The sequence below is a fragment of the Mobula birostris genome, chromosome 2 (genome assembly GCF_030028105.1).
Source record: "Mobula birostris isolate sMobBir1 chromosome 2, sMobBir1.hap1, whole genome shotgun sequence".
NCBI classification, from domain to species: Eukaryota; Metazoa; Chordata; class Chondrichthyes; order Myliobatiformes; family Myliobatidae; genus Mobula; species Mobula birostris.
The window spans coordinates 137,852,472-137,872,065 of record NC_092371.1 but is presented as its reverse complement, the minus strand read 5'-3'; the positions used below and the strand labels follow the sequence as shown (position 1 = coordinate 137,872,065).

At 41.5% G+C, this 19,594-nt stretch overlaps 1 protein-coding gene across 2 annotated transcripts in view; it reads right to left on the bottom strand.

Moving 5' to 3' along the window:
- Nucleotides 1–19,594, bottom strand: part of map3k5 (mitogen-activated protein kinase kinase kinase 5) — a 189,531-nt gene that overhangs the window by 33,550 nt on the left and 136,387 nt on the right. For both annotated transcript variants that reach the window (XM_072249338.1, XM_072249347.1), the window contains 2 exons: nt 17,454–17,631; nt 7,757–7,925 (listed from right to left, as the gene is read on the bottom strand). In XM_072249338.1, coding sequence (XP_072105439.1) covers nt 7,757–7,925; nt 17,454–17,631 — 347 coding nt within the window. The remainder of the gene's footprint in view (nt 1–7,756; nt 7,926–17,453; nt 17,632–19,594) is intronic.

Here is a 19,594-nt window from a genome sequence, read left to right as displayed (position 1 = left end):
GGAACTATCTCTGTCAACTTGCTGTTTTTGGGTTTACTACCTAGACTAAATGAAAATCAAAACCAGCAGATGCTGCAGATCCAAATTACCTGGACTCTGTTGTGAATTACCTAACTAATTTCAATTAATAAGTGAATGGGAGACTTGGATTCATATGCCAGTTGGTTTAGTGGTCCTTGCTGGGCAAACAGCAAGATACATGATAATCAAGAGAAAACCTGCAGATGCTGGAAATCCGAGCAACACACACAAAATGCTGGAGGAACTCAGCAGGCCAGGCAGCATCTAGGAGAAGAGTCGTCATGGCTATCCCTTGAGGTCGAGGATGATGGTCTTCATTCTGTTGATCTACTTATGGGCTCTCAAGTGGCTTACGAGTCCAATCTTGGCTCTGAAAGTTCTTCCGCATTCAGGACAGGTAGTTCCAGATGGCAGATCGGGCTTTGGCTGTTGCTGCCTCTCTTTCCATTTTCTTCTCTTTTCTTCTAATTCTGCATATCTGTTGGCTTCGAAAGTTGCTGTTCCTTTTTGGATGATGGCTTGCCAGAGTTTCCTGTCCTTGGCATTTGTTTCCCAATTGTTGATGTCGATGTTACATTTCTTCATGTTGGCTTTTAAGATGTCTTTGAATCTCTTCTGTTGTCCGCCTCTTTTACATTTGCCGCCTTTACGCTGGGAGTAGAAGATTTGTTTCGGCAGACGTTCGTCTTTCATCCGAACAACATAACCACTCCATCTTAGTTGGTTCTTGATGACGTAGGCTTCAATGCTTGCTGTTTTTGCTTCATTTAGCACACTGACGTTGGTTCTTCTATCTTCCCAGCTGATATTTAAGATGTTTCGAAGGCAGCACTGATGGAACTTTTCAAGTGTCTTCAGATGTCGTCGGTATGTTGTCCAGGTTTCTGATGCATACAGGAGCGTTGGGATTACCACTGCTTTGTACACTAACATTTTGGTGTCTGTTCGGATGTCATGATCGTGAAAGACTCTTGTTCAGAGACGTCCAAAAGCTGTTCCAGCGGACTTAAGACGATGTTGGATCTTGTCATTAAGGTCGACATTGGAGGAGAGGTGGCTTCCAAGATACGGAGAGTGGTCCACGTTTTCCAGGGTTGTTTCGACAAGTTGAATTGATAGTTCTATCCGATTTGTCTCAATTGGTGACGGTTGATAGATGATCTGAGTCTTCTTGGAATTGCTGGTAAGTCCAAGTTTTGTGTATGCACGGTTGAAGACAATCAGAATCTGTCGTAGGTGGTTTTCTGAAAGAGCTGCAACGCTGTTGTCATCTGCGTATTGGAACTCGATGAGGGAACTCGTGGATATCTTCGTTTTGGATTTGAGATGCCTGTTCCACCGTTGAGGTCTTGGTTGGATTGTTCTTTGTCAGGGACCTCACCCTCGACCTTACCGCCATGGGTGACCCTACCGGGAGCATAGCTCCAGACAGCATCGCTCTCGGGATCTCAGGACCACACAAGCTTCTCCACCGCGACAAGGTGACAATCCACGGAGAAGAGGAAAAGAGTACAGTCAACATTTGGGGCCAAAACCCTCTGGCAGGACACATTACAATGCCTTTTACTAGTGATCTTACTAGATTCGACTGGAGTATTGGCATGCCTGTACACTTTGGGGATTCAGTACATACAATAAATCTTGGTCTTAATTAAACACCATGAGCTTGGGTGAGTGATAGTGACACAAGAACTGCAGATGTCAGAATGTGGAGCAACAAATAATCTACCAGAAGAACTCAGCGGGTTGAGCAGATCTGTGGGGTAAAGGAATTCTCTACATTTTGGAACAAATTGTCAGTAATTCTTTCCCCCATGCAGATGCTGCTTAACCTGAGGAGTTCCTCCAGCAGACTGCTTGTTGGGTGAGTAACGCATCTCCTCACAAGGTGATGGTGATGGAATTGACAAGCAGGTGAAAGTGGGATGGGCGAATAGGGAGTAAAACTTTACAATCCTTTAGTGCAGACAGAACTTTGGTATTTGTGTGCAACTTTTATTGGCTTAGTTTGTAAACTTCTAATTATGGTGCTGCGTTTCTGCCTATCAGGCATTTTGCAAAGCACCAAACAAATTTACGCAAGGTGAAGACATATCTGAGTATTGGTTACTGAGCAAGATAAAAGGTTAGAAAGAATTTCTAACATATTTTTCGGGGTAAACTTTTTGTAAATGTTCTGGCAGGGGCATGTGACTCCATTTTAAGCTCTGTTATAGGAACTGGAAGATACGGTTCATGCTGTGCACATCACTCCTGCTATTTGCTCCCACTTACTGCACTGAGGATGGGTTAGGTTCACAATGATGCCAGCATCAGTTAACATATATGGATAATGTGTGAGATCTTGTTAGTGTGGAGGGTCCATGAAGTACCTTGATAAGTATTCTACAGCAGGACAGCTTTAGCCTAAACACATTAGCACCAAGGAAATGTTTGGTCTCAATAACAACATAATTTCTATGGGTGGAATATATCATATCAACATTTTGAGGAAAAAAGGCTGCAGGTAGCACAAGCTATGTAACAGATCTACCTCATGAAAAGTTTGTGAGCAAAGATAAAACCAGTATAACACCAGAGAGGGTTTAAAGCCTTTGACTATTGATCTGGAAAGGGAGCTGGGTGAAACAAATGTAAATAAATTAAGTTTTACCGTCAGTAAGGCCAAGCAAAAGCAAATGCTCTTGTGGGGAATTGGTGGCAAAATGGGCAAGGTAAAAGACAGACAAAGAGATTTAATGAATGGTGGGGCAGGCTCCAGCAGTTTTATGGCCTACTCGTGCTTTTATTTCTTACTCAAGTCGAAATGAAGTAGGAGGATGCACTGAAAGAGATTATCCCCTCGGATAAAGTCTCAGTTAGGCTTCATGTAGATTAACATGCATTTCAATCCTCTTAATCTTTGAATGATATGGAGGCTCCTGGGAAAGGTTCAGAGAAGGGCTGATAGCTCAGTGACAAAGTCAGCATTGTACTGCATGCTTAGGGAACTGGACTTTTAAAATTTAGAAACATTTGACTAAGGATGTCTTCTTGAATTTCATTTATAATAGTGATAGATTGGACTCTGTCTCTGAAGATTATTTTGAGTTAAGTTGTTTAGAAAGAATAGAAAAAAGGGAGTAAAGTTGTGGGTTAGGCATGTCAAGATTGCAAGCGCTGGAACAGAGTAGAGATCACTTACTTTCACTCTGTTCCCTGAAGCATCGAAAATGAATTTGCAGGAATGGAAATTAACAGGTTCCCAGCTTTGCCTGAAAGTGCACCTTACTGGCTATTGGCGGAATATTTTTCTTATTATCAATTTTAGTGGGTTTTGTTTCTCCCGGAAGATCAGAGAATATTTGTGGTTGGAAGATATCTTTCTCAGTGATATCTCTGGACAGGTCAAAGGGCCATTCGTTTTTTTTGCCCCACTGCTATTTTTGTTCTTATTTTCTGTGTTTGTCTGGATTTACAAGACATTTGACACAAGGAACAAACTGACTAACTGGCAAACACAGAAAGGGTGTTCAGCTTCTGAAATGCACTAAAATTTACTTGGCCAAATGGTAGCTTTGTAAGAGAGTAGGTTGTCACGGTAGGAGGGTGTCATGATGATCAGTGCCAAGACAATGCAAATAAACAAGGAGGAGCAAATCTGACTACGTTTTCAGAAGAAGCCAAATTTGATGTGGAGGTGCAATAGGCAGAGATAAATTTTAGTGCACCTCTGAAAATGGATTCATACTCTGTGAATGAAAGCTGAGCACAGATTAAGTGCGAGTATTCACAGTAAGTGATGAATGGACAGAGGACTTTATGACAACTTGAACAAACGTTTGTAGTAGTGGTCGATTGAAAGTTAATACTTTTGCAACTGGTCAAATGAACCTTTTTTATAAGTGAGGAGCTTGAATAACTTTGGTTCCAACAAAGTTTAATTGAACGTCCAAACAGAATTAAACAATCTAAATCTCTGGGATCTCCTTCAGGTTGTCTTTAATATTGAGATCTGGCCTTACTGTGCTTCCACGTGGGATCCCTTAAATAAATCCTACATTGTTAGCAGTGATGACAATATATATCGAACTATTCAAAGAAGTTAGATTTAAAATAACTGACTTCAGAGAGTTAAAAAAAAGAAAACAATTCCAAATTTATTTGTTCTAAATTTCTGATGACATTGCTCAAAGGTTATGCTGTAATCAATTCGTAACGAGTAATAAATTTGTTATGTTGAAACAGGATCAAGGGTGTATGTAATAACTGGGACTCACTGCATAATCCCTTTTAATACTGTTGTTGTACAAGTACCAGGATTTTCCTGTTATCAGTTTGCTGAGTTTGAATTAAAAGCATGTGACAAACATGTGGAACAGCAGCTATATTGATGTCCTGCATGTGATGACCTGGCAACTTTCCCAGCTCTTGTCTAATACTTACTGTCAACAACATAACTTGGAGAGAGGTTATTAGGAATGTCAGTTCTTAAAATAGCTCTTTAGTTAACTGCTGGCTACACCCTCATGGTTCACCAGACTAGTTCCTGGGTTTGTGAAATTTTCTCTGTGCAGAGATAGAGTAGGCTAGGCCTCGGTTACTTAGCTCTGTAGAATGGGAGGTGACCTCTCTGTAAATTTCTTAAACAGTTTGATGGGGTGTAAGTGAGGAGGAGGTTTCCCCTGGCTAAAATCAAGAAAATGGGGCTGAGGAGGAAGATCAACAACAATCATGTTGAATAGAGGGATGGTTGAGTATTCGTTACTTGCTCCTATACCCTGCTCCAAAGGAGGTGGTTAGTGGATTAGCCTCCCAAGCCACCATCCACCATTCAACAAAATCATAGCCAATCTGATCTCAGCCTCAGCTCTTCCTTCACGCCTGTCTGGGTAACCTTTCAACCCTTGCTTATCAGATCAATTATTTCCGGCATAAAAATATTCAAAGACTTTGCATCCATTGTAATTTAAGGAACTTCCTGAGAGAAAAATAAATCTGCCCCACCTGCGATAAATGAGCGATCGTTCATTTTTAAACAGTGACTCCTAGTTCCACAAAAGGCAACATCACATTCCACCCTGTGAAGATCCTGAAGCCAGTCTGATCTTTTAATCTAAGATTATCCACCCATTCCAGATAGTCCAGTAAGCCTTCCACAAACAGGGAGTGTTGAAGAGTCAACAGCCAACATCAAAACAAATAAAAATACTAGCAAGGATAGAGCATTGCCTAATTGGCGGGAGGCAAAGACTGGGAATAAAGGGAAATTTTTCTGGTCAGCTGCTGATGACTATTGGTGTTCCACAGGGGGTGTGTTGAGACCAATTCTTTTCATACTATATGTCAATGAGTTGGATGAGGGAATTGATGGCTTTGTTGCAAAGTTTGCAGACAATAAAAAGAAAAGTGGAGGGTGGGTAGTTTTGAGGAAGTAGAGAGGCTACTGAAGGATTTAGACAGATTAGGAGAATGGGCAAAGAAGTGGCAGATGGAATACAGTGTCTGGAAGTGTATGGTCGTGCACATTGGTAGAAGAAATGAAAAGATTGACTATTTTCTAAATGGAGAGAAAATACAAAAATCTGAGGCACAAAGGGACTTGGGAATCCTTATGCAGGATTCCCTAAAGGTTAATTTGCAGGCTGAACCTGTGGTGTGGAAATCAAATGCGATGTTCGCATTCATTTCCAGAAGACTAGAATATAAAAGAAAGGATGTAATGTTGAGGCTTTATAAAGCACTAGCAAGGCCTCACTTGGAGTATTGTGAGCAGTTTGGGGCACCTTACCCTAAAGAATGTGCTGAAACTGGAGAGGCTTCAAAGGAAGTCCACAAAAATAATTCCAAGATTGAACAGCTTGTCATATGAAGAGTGTTTGATGGCTCTGGGTTTGTATTCACTTGAATTCAGAATAATGAGAGGTGACATAATTGAAATCTACTGAATGGTGAAAGGCCTTGATGGAATGGATGTGGGCAGGATGTTTGCTATGGTAGGAGAGTCTAAGAGTAGAGGTCACAGCTCAGAATAGAGGGGTGTCATTTTAGAATGGTGATGAGGAAGAATTTCTTACGCCAGAGTATGGTGAATCTGTGGAATTTTTTGCCACAGGTAGCTGTGGAGGCCAAGTCTTTATGTATATTTAAGGCAGAGGTTGAAAGATTCTTGATTGGTCAGGGCATGAAGGTACATGGTGGGGGGAGGGGAGGCGGGCTGAGGGGGAAAATTGGATCAGGCATGATGAAATAGTGGAGCAGACTTGATAGGCCCAATGGCCTAATTCTGCTCCTATATCATATGGTCTAAAACAAAATCTAAAGTATGGACATACTAGCCAGTACATATGCCAATAAAATATAAGGACATTGGGACAATTTGACACCGTTCTCTAGACCCTGACTGATTTTGCAGTGACGAATGAATTTCGGCTGTCATTGGAATTTCTAGTGAGGGAGGAGGTAAGGGTGGTGGGAGTGAGAAGTCGAACAGCCTCTGTCGGGGAGAAGGAATTATTGACATTTCAGTCTGAGATCCTGCACTGGTACTGAGAGTGGAGAGGAAAGATACACAGTATACTGAAGAGCAGGGGAAGGATAAGACGTGGGCCTGAAGGTTATTGGTGTACTGGAGAAAGATTAAGGATAATAGGCAGACATTCAGAGGGTGGTGGTGGGGGGTTGGGGGTGGAGATGGAGTTAAGAGACAGAGGAGGGTGGGGGACAGAGAGCAAAGGCAGATAAAGCCTGGTGAGGGGGAGGGGTTGTTGGTGCAGATAGCTGCTGGAAGATGACGAGCAGGTACACAAATCCAGCCAGTGCTGGAATCTGAGAAGTAGGGAATGGATACCATTAGGGGAGAGATGAAGGGCAGATGGATGCAGAACCAGATGGGAGAGAGGCAGTGAGAGACAATGCGTGAAATGTGTGGGTTAGTAGATAAACGGAAACAAGAGGGCGAGGGAGATGGAAATGGTTGATCGGGGCTGGGGAGGGGTATGGGAAAGGAGACAGAAAAATAGGAGGACTGGAGATAGATCAGTGGGTGCATGCGGAGCGTGGGTGGGGGGGGGAAGACCACTGTCAAGCAGGACTGAAACTGGAAGATTCAATGTTCATGCCACTGGATTGGAGGGTACCCAGGTGGAATTCGAGGTAGTTGTGCCTCACCCTGGCAGTGGAGAAGTGCAGGGATGGACACATTGGTGTTGGAACGGGAGAGGATATTGAAACCACAAACACAAGGAAATCTGCAGACGCTGAAAGTCCAAGCAACGCATACAAAATGCTGGAGGAACTCAGCGGGCCAGGCTGCATCTATGGAAAAGGGGAAACAGTCGACGTTTCGGGCTGAGTCCCTTCATCAGGACTGAAGGATATTGAAATGGTGTGCAACTGGGAGTTTGGGATGGTCACCTAGCCTGGAGGCCACATCAGGATCACTGAAAGCAGTAGACAAGGTTGGAGGAGGCTGTTGTGCATCTTTTCCTCCTCTCTGGGTCCCTGGATGGTAATGGAAGTCCAAGTGATGCACCTCCCGCAGTTGCAGGGGTAAGTGCCAGGGATCAGGGAGGGGTGGGTAGATTGGGGTGAGAATTATGGAGGGAGTGCTACCCATGGAAAGAGGTGGGGAGGAGAAGATGTGACTAGGTGGGTGACAATTAATAATCTGATTTATTTTAGAAGATCCAAACATTAGGTTAAAATAAATTAAAATAGAAACAATTTGATGTATGCTATGGAAGTGTGCATTTACCTGCATCAGAGATTGAAGCAGGTTTTTCACAACCTTGTCCTGATCCTCTGAGAGAATCCGGTGTAAGGTGGCTCTCCTCTCACTGTCTTTCTTCAGCATGAAGAACCCAGCATCCTTCTCCTCAGGTGATGGTGGTGCACTGTGATCTTCAAAATGATCATCCGGGATACTGCAGATCGAACCAAATAAAGGTGAGCAATTTGAAAAAATGAGAAGACACCAGCACAATAAACAAAAATCACCGCATGTAACCTGAACGAATGTAAAATCTCCTGACAGAGCCTAGACGTGACTCAAGTAGCAGCAGTACTCTCAATGGATACGATTAAATATTCTCGTTTCAGCCTGTTACAGCTAAAAAGCACAACTGCTTCCAAGGTCAGTACAGTCAACAAAGATATCTCGATGTGTTTAAACAAACTATCACTGCTTAAAACCGACGGAAACAACGCCGATTGTGGTCAGAAGCGCCCACGTAGGACACCTCGGAGGAAGTGCAGGTGTAGAGTGGGGTTACAAGTGCATTTTAAGGAAACGGGGTTTAAAACTCCCTATACTGAATATCTTGCTGGCGAACGTGCAGTTTCTGGTGAATAAAATCGATGATCTCAGGGCTAGGGTGCTGAATCAGAGGGACATTAGGACCATGTGTGTCCTTTGTTTCAGGAATCCTGGTTAACCCCTTCTGTACCGGATGCAGCGATTCAGGTCGACAGATTTATTATACACCGTCAGGATAGATCTACGGAGTCTCTTAAGGGCAGAGGTGGAGGAGTATGCCTCATGATCAGCTATTCTTGGTGCAAAAGAATATCTGTGCTGTCCCAATTCTGCTCACCAGACCTGGAATATCTAGCAGTTAAGTGCCGTCCTTTTTACCTGCTATGGGAGCTCTCCAGGGTCATTTTGGTAGCAGTTTACATTCCACCTCAGGCCAATGTCAAGCAGGCTTTAGATGATCTGAGCAATGGGATCAACATGCACGAAACAGCGCACCCTAATGCCTTCACCATCGTTTTGGGAAACTTTAACCAGGCCAGTCTGAAAAAATCACCAAGCAATTACCATCAACAGATCACTTGCAATAACAGAGGAAACCACACACTGGACCATTGCTACACCACCATCAAGAATGCCTACCGTGCTGTTCTACGCCCTCACTTCAGGAAGTCTGATCACCTGGCTGAACTCTACTCTCTGAGTACAGGCAGAGACTGAAGACTGCAGTACCAGCAGTGAGGACCAAGAAGTATGGACAAGGGAAGCACAGGAGGACCTACAGGACTGCTTTGAATCAGTGGACTGGATTGTATTCAGGGATTCATCTTCGAACCTGGATGAGTATGCTGCAGCTGTTACCGACTTCAATAAAACCTGTGTGGATGAGTGTGTGCTCACAAAAACTTATTGTACAATCCCAAACTAAAAGCCGTGGATGAACCAGGAGGTACATCAGCTACAGAAGGCTAGATCTGTGGCATTCAAGTCTGGTGACCCAGGCCTGTACCAGAAAACCAGGTATGATTTGCGGAGGGCTATTTCAAGTGCAAAGAGACAATTTCGAATGAGGTTGGAGGCGACATCGAATTCATGACAACTCTGGCAGGGTTTGCAGGATATTATCTCCTACAAAGCGAAACCCAATACAGGTTTCCCCCGCCATCCTAAGGTACAGTGTTCCTATGAAACGGTTCATAAGCCGAAATGTTGCAAAGCGAAGAAGTAATTACCATTTATTTATATGGGAAAATTTTGAGAGCGTTCGCAGACCCAAAAATAACCTACCAAATCATGCCAAATAACACATAAAACCTAAAATAACAGTAGCATATAGTAAAAGCAGGAATGATATGATAAATACACAGCCTATATAAAGTAGAAATACTTTTCCACAATCATTACTGAACTGTTCTCCGTAGCAAAAATCTCACGCAAGCGCCGTCGACAGAAAATCTCACGCAAGCGCCGTTGGCAAAAACACAGCGCAAGTGCTCTCCAGTAACCTTTAAGCTATGAAGCTGCCAAATCATACCAGATAACACGTAAAAATACACAGCCGATATAAAGTAAAAATAATGTATGTACAGTGTAGTATCACTTACCGGAATCGGGAAGACAGCGTCGAGCACACTGATGATGGTGTGTTAGACTGAGTCGTCGCAGGTTGGGTGGTGCAGCGGCCCCCACCCTCCAGGCTGCCGACCAATACCGAACCAAGAGGCACGCAGGGGTCCAGCAGTAGCCGGGAGGCACACAGCACATCTTTAAGAAAAAAGCCAAAATAAACATGCTAATTAATTAGGTGCCGCCCAGCACATAATTGTCGGACCAGATCAGTCCCGATTTCCAATTGCGTCGTCTCTGATCTGGGCCGACAATTACGTGCTAGGCGGCACCTAATTAATTAGCATGTTTATTTTGGTTTTTTTCTTAAAGATGTGCTGTGTGCCTCCCGGCTACCGTTGCATTCTCCACGAATCGGTATCTGTCCATGGACTGGGCCTGGGGGTTGGGGTGGTGGGACGCTGGGGTGTCATCTCATTGTCTGTTTCCATTAGAGCAGGCAGCTCATCTTCTCCTATGACTGCCCACCTCGATGTCGAAGGTCGAGGTTCACCGTCTGCTGAGGCTGATGTGGAAGGTTTGCTTGACTGCTGAGCCTCGCGCATTTTTCTATCACACAGTTCTTTGTAAGGACTCAAACCGTACTGCAAATATCCCCTAAACCGACGTACCCTTTCAAAATTAAAGTCGTACTTTATCATTACTCATTCGGTTTTGATTGTTATCCTTTTTTCTTCCAATTGCATCAGCTCTTCATCTGTCAGTTCTTGGTCATGGGATGCGAAAACCTCTTCAACATCATCTTCGTCAACTTCCACAAGCCAAACTCACTTTGTCCTTGCTTCGTTCACCACGATCGAAATGCTTAATTATGTCTAGTTTTACGCTAAATGTAACACCCTTACGAGCTCTTTTAGGCTTTTCCGATACCATAGAACTCACCTTGCAAACGGCTGCTCACAGGCACGTGCTTAAGCAATGCTGGCGAGAATCCGGGGAGAGCGCCTGCTCGGGGCGCGCGCTGCCTTTTATCGCGTGCTGATTTTTTTGGGCGCTGATGTTTTATCGCGCACTGCTTTTTTCTCGTAACAGTGAAAACACCTTCTGAAAGCGAAAACAGGGTACTAATGTAGGTCTTTCGTAACAGTGAGGTTTCGTAAAGCGAATGTTTGAAAAGCGAGGGACACCTGTAGCATGAATGGCAGCGATGCTTTACTGCCAGATGAACTCAACGCCTTCTATGCCCGCTTTGAAAGAGAGAACATAACTACAGCTGTGAAGATCCCTGCTCCGCCTGATGACCCCGTGATCTCTGTCTCAGAGGCTGCTGTTAGGCTGTCTTTATAGAGAGTGAACCCTCACGAGGTGGGAGGTCCCGATGGAGTCCCTGGTAAGGCTCTGAAAACCTGTGCCAACCAACTAGCGGGAGTATTCAAAGACATTTTCAACCTCTCATGGGTACGGGCAGAAGTTCCCACTTGCTTCAAAAAGGCAACAATTATACCAGTGCCAAAGAAGAATAATGTGTGCTGCCTTAATGACTATCGCCTGGTAGCACTCACATTGACAGAGATGAAATGCTTTGAGAGGTTGGTCATGACCAGGCTGAACTCCTGCCTCAGCAAGGACCCGGACCCATTGCAATTTGCGTGTCACCACAATAAGTCAACAGCAGATGCAATCTGTACCTCCCTCTGCAACTGGATCCTTGACTTCCTAACCAAAAGACCACAATCTATGCGGATTGGTGATAACATACCCTCTTCGTTGACAATCAACACTGGCGCTCCTCAGGACTGTGTGCTTAGCCCACTGCTCTACTCTGTGTATACACATGACTGTGTGGCTAGGCACAGCTCAAATACCATCTACAAATTTGCTGATGATACAACCATTGTTAGTAGAATCTCAGGTGGTGATGACAGGGCATACAGGAGTGAGATATGCCAACTAGTGAAATGGTCCCACAGCAACAACCTGGCACTCAACGTCAGTAAGACAAAAGAGCTGATTGTGAACTTTAGGAAGGGTAAGACGAAGGACAACATACCAATCCTCATAGAGGGATCATAAGTGGAGAGAGTGAGCGGCTTCAAGTTCCTGGGTGTCAAGATCTCTGAGGATCTAACCTGGTCCACCTCACTTTTTTAAAAAAGATATACAGTATTTGAATGAATGAAATGAATGAATGAAATATCTTTATTGTCATTGCATAGTACAATTCGTCATGCACCAATACAGTGAAAATGAGTTTGCAACTCCCATACTCAATACCATAAAACAACAAATAAAATAAATAAACAATAAATAAAATCAAGTAACCAGCCAGTACAACCAGCAACCATAAAACCAGTATTAAAGTAGCAATATAACAAATTTATTTCTGATTTTTGCACGTTTTTTAATCTATTCAATATACGTATACTGTAATTGATTTACTTATTTATTTATTATTATTTTATTTGTTTTTTCTCTTCTATATTATGTATTGCATTGAACTGCTGCTGTTAAGTTAACAAATTTCACGTCACATGCCAGTGATAATAAACCTGATTCTGATTCTGAATTCACTCATGAGAAATTCACACTTGGTGATATGTGTACTAGAAGAGCAATTTAGGGGCCAAAGTTCCTGGTCTCTGCCAACAACTTCCCAGCACTCTGGTCCCTAAAGAAATTGTGAACATGCATCATTCAGCTGAGACTCCACTGTCCGTGCCAATACACAGTCCCTGCTGCTTTCAGTCTGAACACTAATAATTATAGCTTACTTATACAGCACTTTTCATGCAAATGATGTACATCGTTCAAAGTGCTTTACAATGGGACAAAGTGCAACATAAAAATTTTTAAAAAACAAAATGATCTTGATTAAAAGCAAGGTTGAATAAATTGAGCTGATGTTAAAAAGTGTCAACTGAATCTGCATCCCTGATTATTTTAGGTACTGAGTTCCACAGTTTAGGAGTGTAGTTAAAATAAAAGCTGACCTGCCAATTTTCTTTTGAGGGAGATTGTTTAAATCTAACAGGCCCGTGGAAGAAGACCTGAGAGCGCAAATATAGATTCTTTAGTTTCTCTGTGGCTCTCTTAACAACATGGTCTCACAGACTTAAAAATTATTTAACAAATTACCAAGAGCAGTTGTAATGCCAAGTCACAACATTAGCCAAGGAAGTAACTCCTGCATCATTTAAACTGAGAAATAATAATTCAAGTTTAAAGGACCAATTGCAACATGCTCACAAATATCTCCTGGCAACTTCCATTTCACGTGGGACCAAAATACTTACTGGTAACCAACAATCTGCTGGAAGAACTCAGTAGGTTGAGCAGCATCTGTGAGAGGAAAGGAGTTGTTGATGTTTTGGGAGCTAGGGCTTTACTCTTTGGAGAGAAGCAGGATGAGAGGAGACATGATAGAGGTGTACAAGATAATAAAAGGAATAAATAGAGTGGATAGCCTGCATCTCTTCCCCAGGGCACCACTGCTCAATACAAGAGGACATGGCTTTAAGGTAAGGGGTGGGAAGTTCAAGTGGGATATTAGAGGAAAGTTTTTTACTCAGAGAGTGGTTGGTGCGTGGAATGCACTGCCTGAGTCAGTGGTGGAGGCAGATACACTAGTGAAGTTTAAGAGACTACTAGACAGGTATATGGAGGAATTTAAGGCGGGGGCTTATATGGGAGGCAGGGTTTGAGGGTCGGCACAACATTGTGGGCTGAAGGGCCTGTACTGTGCTGTACTATTCTATGTTCTATGTTCTATAAACTTCTGGCTTCCCAGACTGATGAGTTTCATTTAATTGACTGTCAACATTTAAATGAGACCCATAGATTGGCATGGCTAGTTTCACAGGTTGGCACACAGCAGAACCAGCAGCCCTTCCCTGACACTGCATCAGCTTGGGATTGCTTCTCTGCTATAATTTATTCTCTTTAGTTAAGAGATTAAATTATGATTCATTACACTACTTCTTTTTGTATCTAAAATGGATTTATGGTGTTTGAGTTTTAGTAACAGTATAAAACTGCATCAGAAATGATGTGAGGAGTCGCAGGAACATTTCAAGATCATTTATAATTCTACATTACTTGGAAAAGGTAAGAGGGGTGCTATTCTTCATTTGGGTCATGTTAAATCCACTTGGTTTAATTCTGATATTAGATTCCCATAGCATGAATATTTTGAAGTTCATCTAACATGGAGGGTTAAGCGGGGAAGTGATGAAATTTCTGCAAAACAGTTCGATTTCTGGACCACCAACCCGGAGATCAGAGTCCAAATCCTGCCACACCAGCTGGGATTTTAAGAACTAGCCGGCTGGCGGTGCAGCATCTGCACCAGACTTCGAGGCGAGTGGTCCTGAATTTGAATCTGGCCGGCTCCTTGCACGCTTTCCAGCTGTGTGGGGATGAGCATCGAGCCAGCAACTCAGCCTCGTAAAAAAGCAGCTAAACGCTAAAGAAATGACAAGATTGCCGCCCGATGCCTCACCCGGCGTGGAAAGGAACAACAACAAATGAAAGAAAAGGGAGAAAAGCCGCTCTCAATAACAGTACCGGAAAACAACAGGACTGTTCTCAGATCACATTTGCTTTGCCGAAGCCTTTCAATAACCTCCTTCTCAGTTCAGAAACAACAAGAGTAAACAATTGCCAATGACGTCAAGTACCATAAATAAATAAAAGCATTTACTTGAACTCCTTTCCACAAATTATTGCAGATTATTTATTCAATGCTCTTTTACATTCACTACTCATCCCCCCTCATTTCAAATATATTCTTTTTTCAGGATCTCATCCTTTTTCCAGGCTTTGATGGCAAGGCTGAGATCTGTTGTCATTTTGAACTGTTACAGTCCTTCTGGAGAAGTCCGATCCACACTGTTGCTGGGGAGTGGTAGGCAATAGATTTTCAACATGTTGTGTGACTTGGAGGGGGACCTTTGGGCGACAGTGTTCCACGCCCTGCTCGCTGCATGATCGTGACAGCAGAGTGCATGAGTTTAGGAGATACTGTCAGAGGAGCCTAGCTGAGTAACTGCAGTGTATACTGTAGCTATTGACTGTAGAGGAAATGGATGTTTAGGGTGGATCATTTGTGCTGCTTGATAATGAGCAGTTTTGTGGTTTCCCATCAAACTTTTGATTTGGCAGTGTAAAGACCTTGGGGGTGATAGGACACAAATCACTCACCATGCAATATCTTACATCTGACTCATTTTTGCAGCTCCAGTACTATCTAGTTGAGTTAGTTAACAGTAATATTCTGGATATTAATGTTGGGAGACTTGATAAAGGTGATACCATTGAGTGTCAAGTCCACTCTTGCTGGAGGTGGTCAGTGCCTGGACTTTTAAGTCAAATATGTTATTTAAAGGTCTGTTAAATAAATCTCCAATACAGACTGTGTAATTTAAAATAATTTGTGTGACTGCAAATTTTAATTCCAACTTATTTTCAGGAATCCAATTCATCATTAATTTTAATCATGAGTATAGTAATGATTTTCTGCATGTCTGAAACAGATCCAGTAATGTCTGTTCATGATCTAATCTCAAAAGCCTGCAATGCCAATGATACTCTTTTCATGAATAGACACTTAACGTATTTCTGATATGTTCAATGCTCTAGCTAATGACTTTCTGTAAAAGTCTATGAGACCACAAGACATCGGAGCAGAATTTGGCCACTCAACCCATCAACTCTGCTCCACCATTTCATCATTGCTGATTTATTTTTTCTCTCAACCCCATTCTCTTGACTTCTCCCGGTAAACTTTGACATGCTTACTAATAAAGAACATATCAACCTTTGCTTTAAATATACCCAATGACTTGCCTTCACAGCCGTCTGTGGCAATGAATTCCACAGATTCACCACCCTCTGGCTTAAGAAATTCCTCCTCATCTCTGTTCTAAAAGATAGTCCTGAGACTGTGCTTTCTGCTTCTAGACTCTCCCACTATTTGAAACACATTCTGCACATCTACTCTACCCAGTCGATATGGTAAGTTTCAATGAGATTCCCGCAATCTTCCCCCCCAACATTCTTCTAAACTACCCATGAGTATCGGTCCAGAACCATCAAACGCTCCTTATATGTTTGGATGTATGAAGAGCATTTCATTCCTGAGGATCATTCCTGTAAACCTCCTCTGGATCCTCTCCATTGCCAGCACATCTTTTCTTAGGAATGGAGCCAAAACTGCTTATAATACTCCAAATATGGTGTGACCAATACCTTATAATGCAACAGCATTACATCCTTGCTTTTATATCTGTTCCTCTAGAAATGAATGCTAACATAGCATTTATCTGCCTTTCTACTGACTCAATGGTAAAACAAAAAATATCTATTAGCCAAGGAGAACAATCTGTGAAGAATTCTTATTCATTAAACTTTTAATTACTGTTAACAGATTACAGTTTTGCCTAATTACCACTGTGATTATCTGCACTCAGAAGCAAAATGGGCAAGTAATGGGCTATTTAAGAATACAATTTATAGCATCCAGCTACAGAGAGTCACGAATTATTGTTTTTAACCCAGGCAATCATAAAATTGTCCCTCCACTTACTATGCAATGCTTCTCTCTGTCGAATTCCAGGTAACCTCCACATTACAGCCTTTCAGCTGATGGAAAATTGCCTTTAATGAATTCACTAATTTCACCTTAAAATTTTCAGTTATGGAATAAAAATTTGCTATCATGGAACTTACATGAAAAATGTAAATAAATAAATTAATTTTTAAAAATGATATTTATTTATATTTTTTCTTGTCAGTTCCATGACAGCAAATTTATATATATGATAGTGGCATTCAAGATATATATATATAGAATATTTATATCTATCTAAATCTAAATGTCTATTGTGCTTGTGTCTATCTAGATTCCAGATGGATATGAATCATGTGCAGGCAAAAGGGATGAGTTTAATTTGTCATGTTGATCAGAGGGGCTGTCCTGTGCTGTACTGTTCTATATTCTATATTCTGTGACTCAGCTTTGCATTACACAGAATTGTGATACAAACCATTTTCTAGGAAAACAACACCACTCCCTTCCACAGGAGCAATAGTTGAACAGGGTTAAGTGAGCACAGGGGAGGGAATAGGTGAAGGAGATCAAAGAGCAAAGTGCAATTGATTAATTTGTGAATGAAGGAGGATGCCAACCAGAATCGACATATTTAATGTGGCCCCATTCATTTCAATAGGCTTGCCAATTTTTGTTTGTAAATATAAATGAATATAAAATTTAAGTGTTTTAAATGAGTTACAATAAATTTCATCACTGAATGATTTTCAACCCTGTCATCCTAAAAATTTGTAACATAGCTGGGTTGTGTGCAAAATCTCAGGCACTAACAAAATTGCTTCATTTTTGTCGCATTCTCTAAAATGGCAACTATTGACCAATGTTAGTAAATGTAGATGAAATGCAGGTGCAGTCATGTTGACTGTCAGCTTACAGCAGTTATTGATACAGTGAAAACAATAGAAGATAACAATAAAAAGGAAAAACTGATCTTCAGTCAGTTTTACCCTCACTCCTTAAAAATAAAATCAACAGCACTGAAGTGGACCCAAGTGGTTTTGCAAGAATATTAGGTAGTTGATTTACCTGAGTAACAAAGGTCTTGTTGGTTTGGTCTCCTTTTCAATACAGGATTTTGCCCTTGTCTTGAAAAAGAATGGATCCTGTTTCAAGTCAGAATCTGGTGAAACTGAACCAAATTCACTGCCACTACTTAATTCCTCCACAACGACTGGAACGGGAAGGGATATGCTGCGAAAATAATCTGTATTGGAAATAGGCAGAAAAATAAGAAAATAGAAACTACGGCAATGCTGAACATTCAACTTCACCAAGAACACAAGAACGTGTATATTTATACGATTTCTCTTTGAAAATTCCCATGTCTCCATAGGACACAGCTGCCCCTGAGCTTCAATAATAGTAATAATTGTCCCTGGAATTCTATTCCTTACACTATGGGATTAAACTGAAACCTGATATTAAAACTTTCTGATCAAGCGTTGGGCTGGATCACATTGAGGGCTAGCTGATAATTCTGGTAGACAATTGTTACTTAACTTCCATGTGCTCATCAGCACATTCCGGACTTGTATGTCAGTACATTTAAATAGCAGCATGGATGGTTCCAGCAAATGTAACACTCTTAGCTGAAGAACTGAATAAACTTCTCATTTGCCTCTCCCCTTGATGCCAACCAGAATCGACATTATTTAATGTGGCCCCATTCATTTCAATAGGCTTGCCAATTTTTGTTTGTAAATGTAAATGAATGTAAGATTTAAGTGTTTTAAATGAATCTATTATCATTTCATTTCTTTAGTTATTTGCATTGATTTCGCAGGCTAACAACTGCACAATACAATATACTCAATGGCAACTTTATTAGGTTAAGGGGGCACCTAATAAAGTGGCCACTCAGTGTATGTTCCATGGTCTTTTCCTGCTTTAGCCCGTCCACTTCAAGGTTTGACACGTTGTGTGTTCAGAGATACACTTCTGCACATCACTGTTGTAATGTGTGATTATTTGAGCTACTGTCACCTTCTTGTCAGCTTGCAGCACTCTGCCTACAGAACTGCAGCTCACTGGATATTTTTGGTTTTCGTACCATTATCTGTAAACTCTGGAGACTCTTGTGCATGAAAATCCTAAGACTCAGCTGTTTCTGAGATACTCAAACCACCTGTCTGGCACCAACAATTATTTCACAGTCAAAGTCACTTAGATCACATACCTTCCCTATTCTGATATTTGATCTGTACAACAAATGAACCTCTTGACCATGTCAGCATGCTTCTATGCATTGAGTTTCTGCCACACGATCGGCTGATTAGAAATTTGCATAAACGAGCAGGTGTACTGGTATCCCTAATAAAGTGGCCACTGAGTGTTAAAATTTTATTAACAACAAGTGTGCTGTAGACACATCAGTGAGGCATCCATCCATTTTCTTTTAATGATTCTAGCAAAATAGCTTGACTTGACTTTTCTTTAAATACAAAGAACAAAAACAATCAGAAGTAGCAAAGTGTATCATTATGTTGAGTAAAAATAAAAATGGTCAGATTGAGGAACAGAAGTTTTTCTTCTGTATTGCCCCAAGTAACACTTTATAAAATCTCTGTATCTCAAAGACAGCTTGTAATGATGACACATCCAAATTAATTAAGGACTTCCTAAATCTGAGAATACACATTATAGATCAAATTGAACGCTCACATTAAATGGGCAGTGGATAAAGACAATGGTTGGACAGGGTATTTCAAACAGAAAAAGTATATTGGAGAATTTTCACAGTATCAAGACACCTAAAAGCAATATGCACCAGTTATTTATTCTCGAAATGACATCATTATTGGTTTGTAGATAAACAGACCAATTAGCAATGAGATTAATAACATGTTAATCTGGATTGGTACAGAAGAGAACATGGAGAAATCCCTTCACACTGCACCCACCCCAATCCCATCTCTTTTGAATAGAATAATGAGATATTTTAAATCTACCCAAGATGGGCCCCAGTCTTATTTACTTCATATATATAAATTAGTTGGGGTAGTTTTGTCTGCCAGTCTTTCAGTTCTATCCTATAAAATGATGGAAAGAGTTGCATTTGCAAAAAAAGGTGCACCTGGATGACAGACTTGAGTGGAGGACCAATACAGAGGATGTGTACGAGAAAGGCAGAGTTGTTTCTATTTCCTGAGGATACTGAGGTCCTTTGC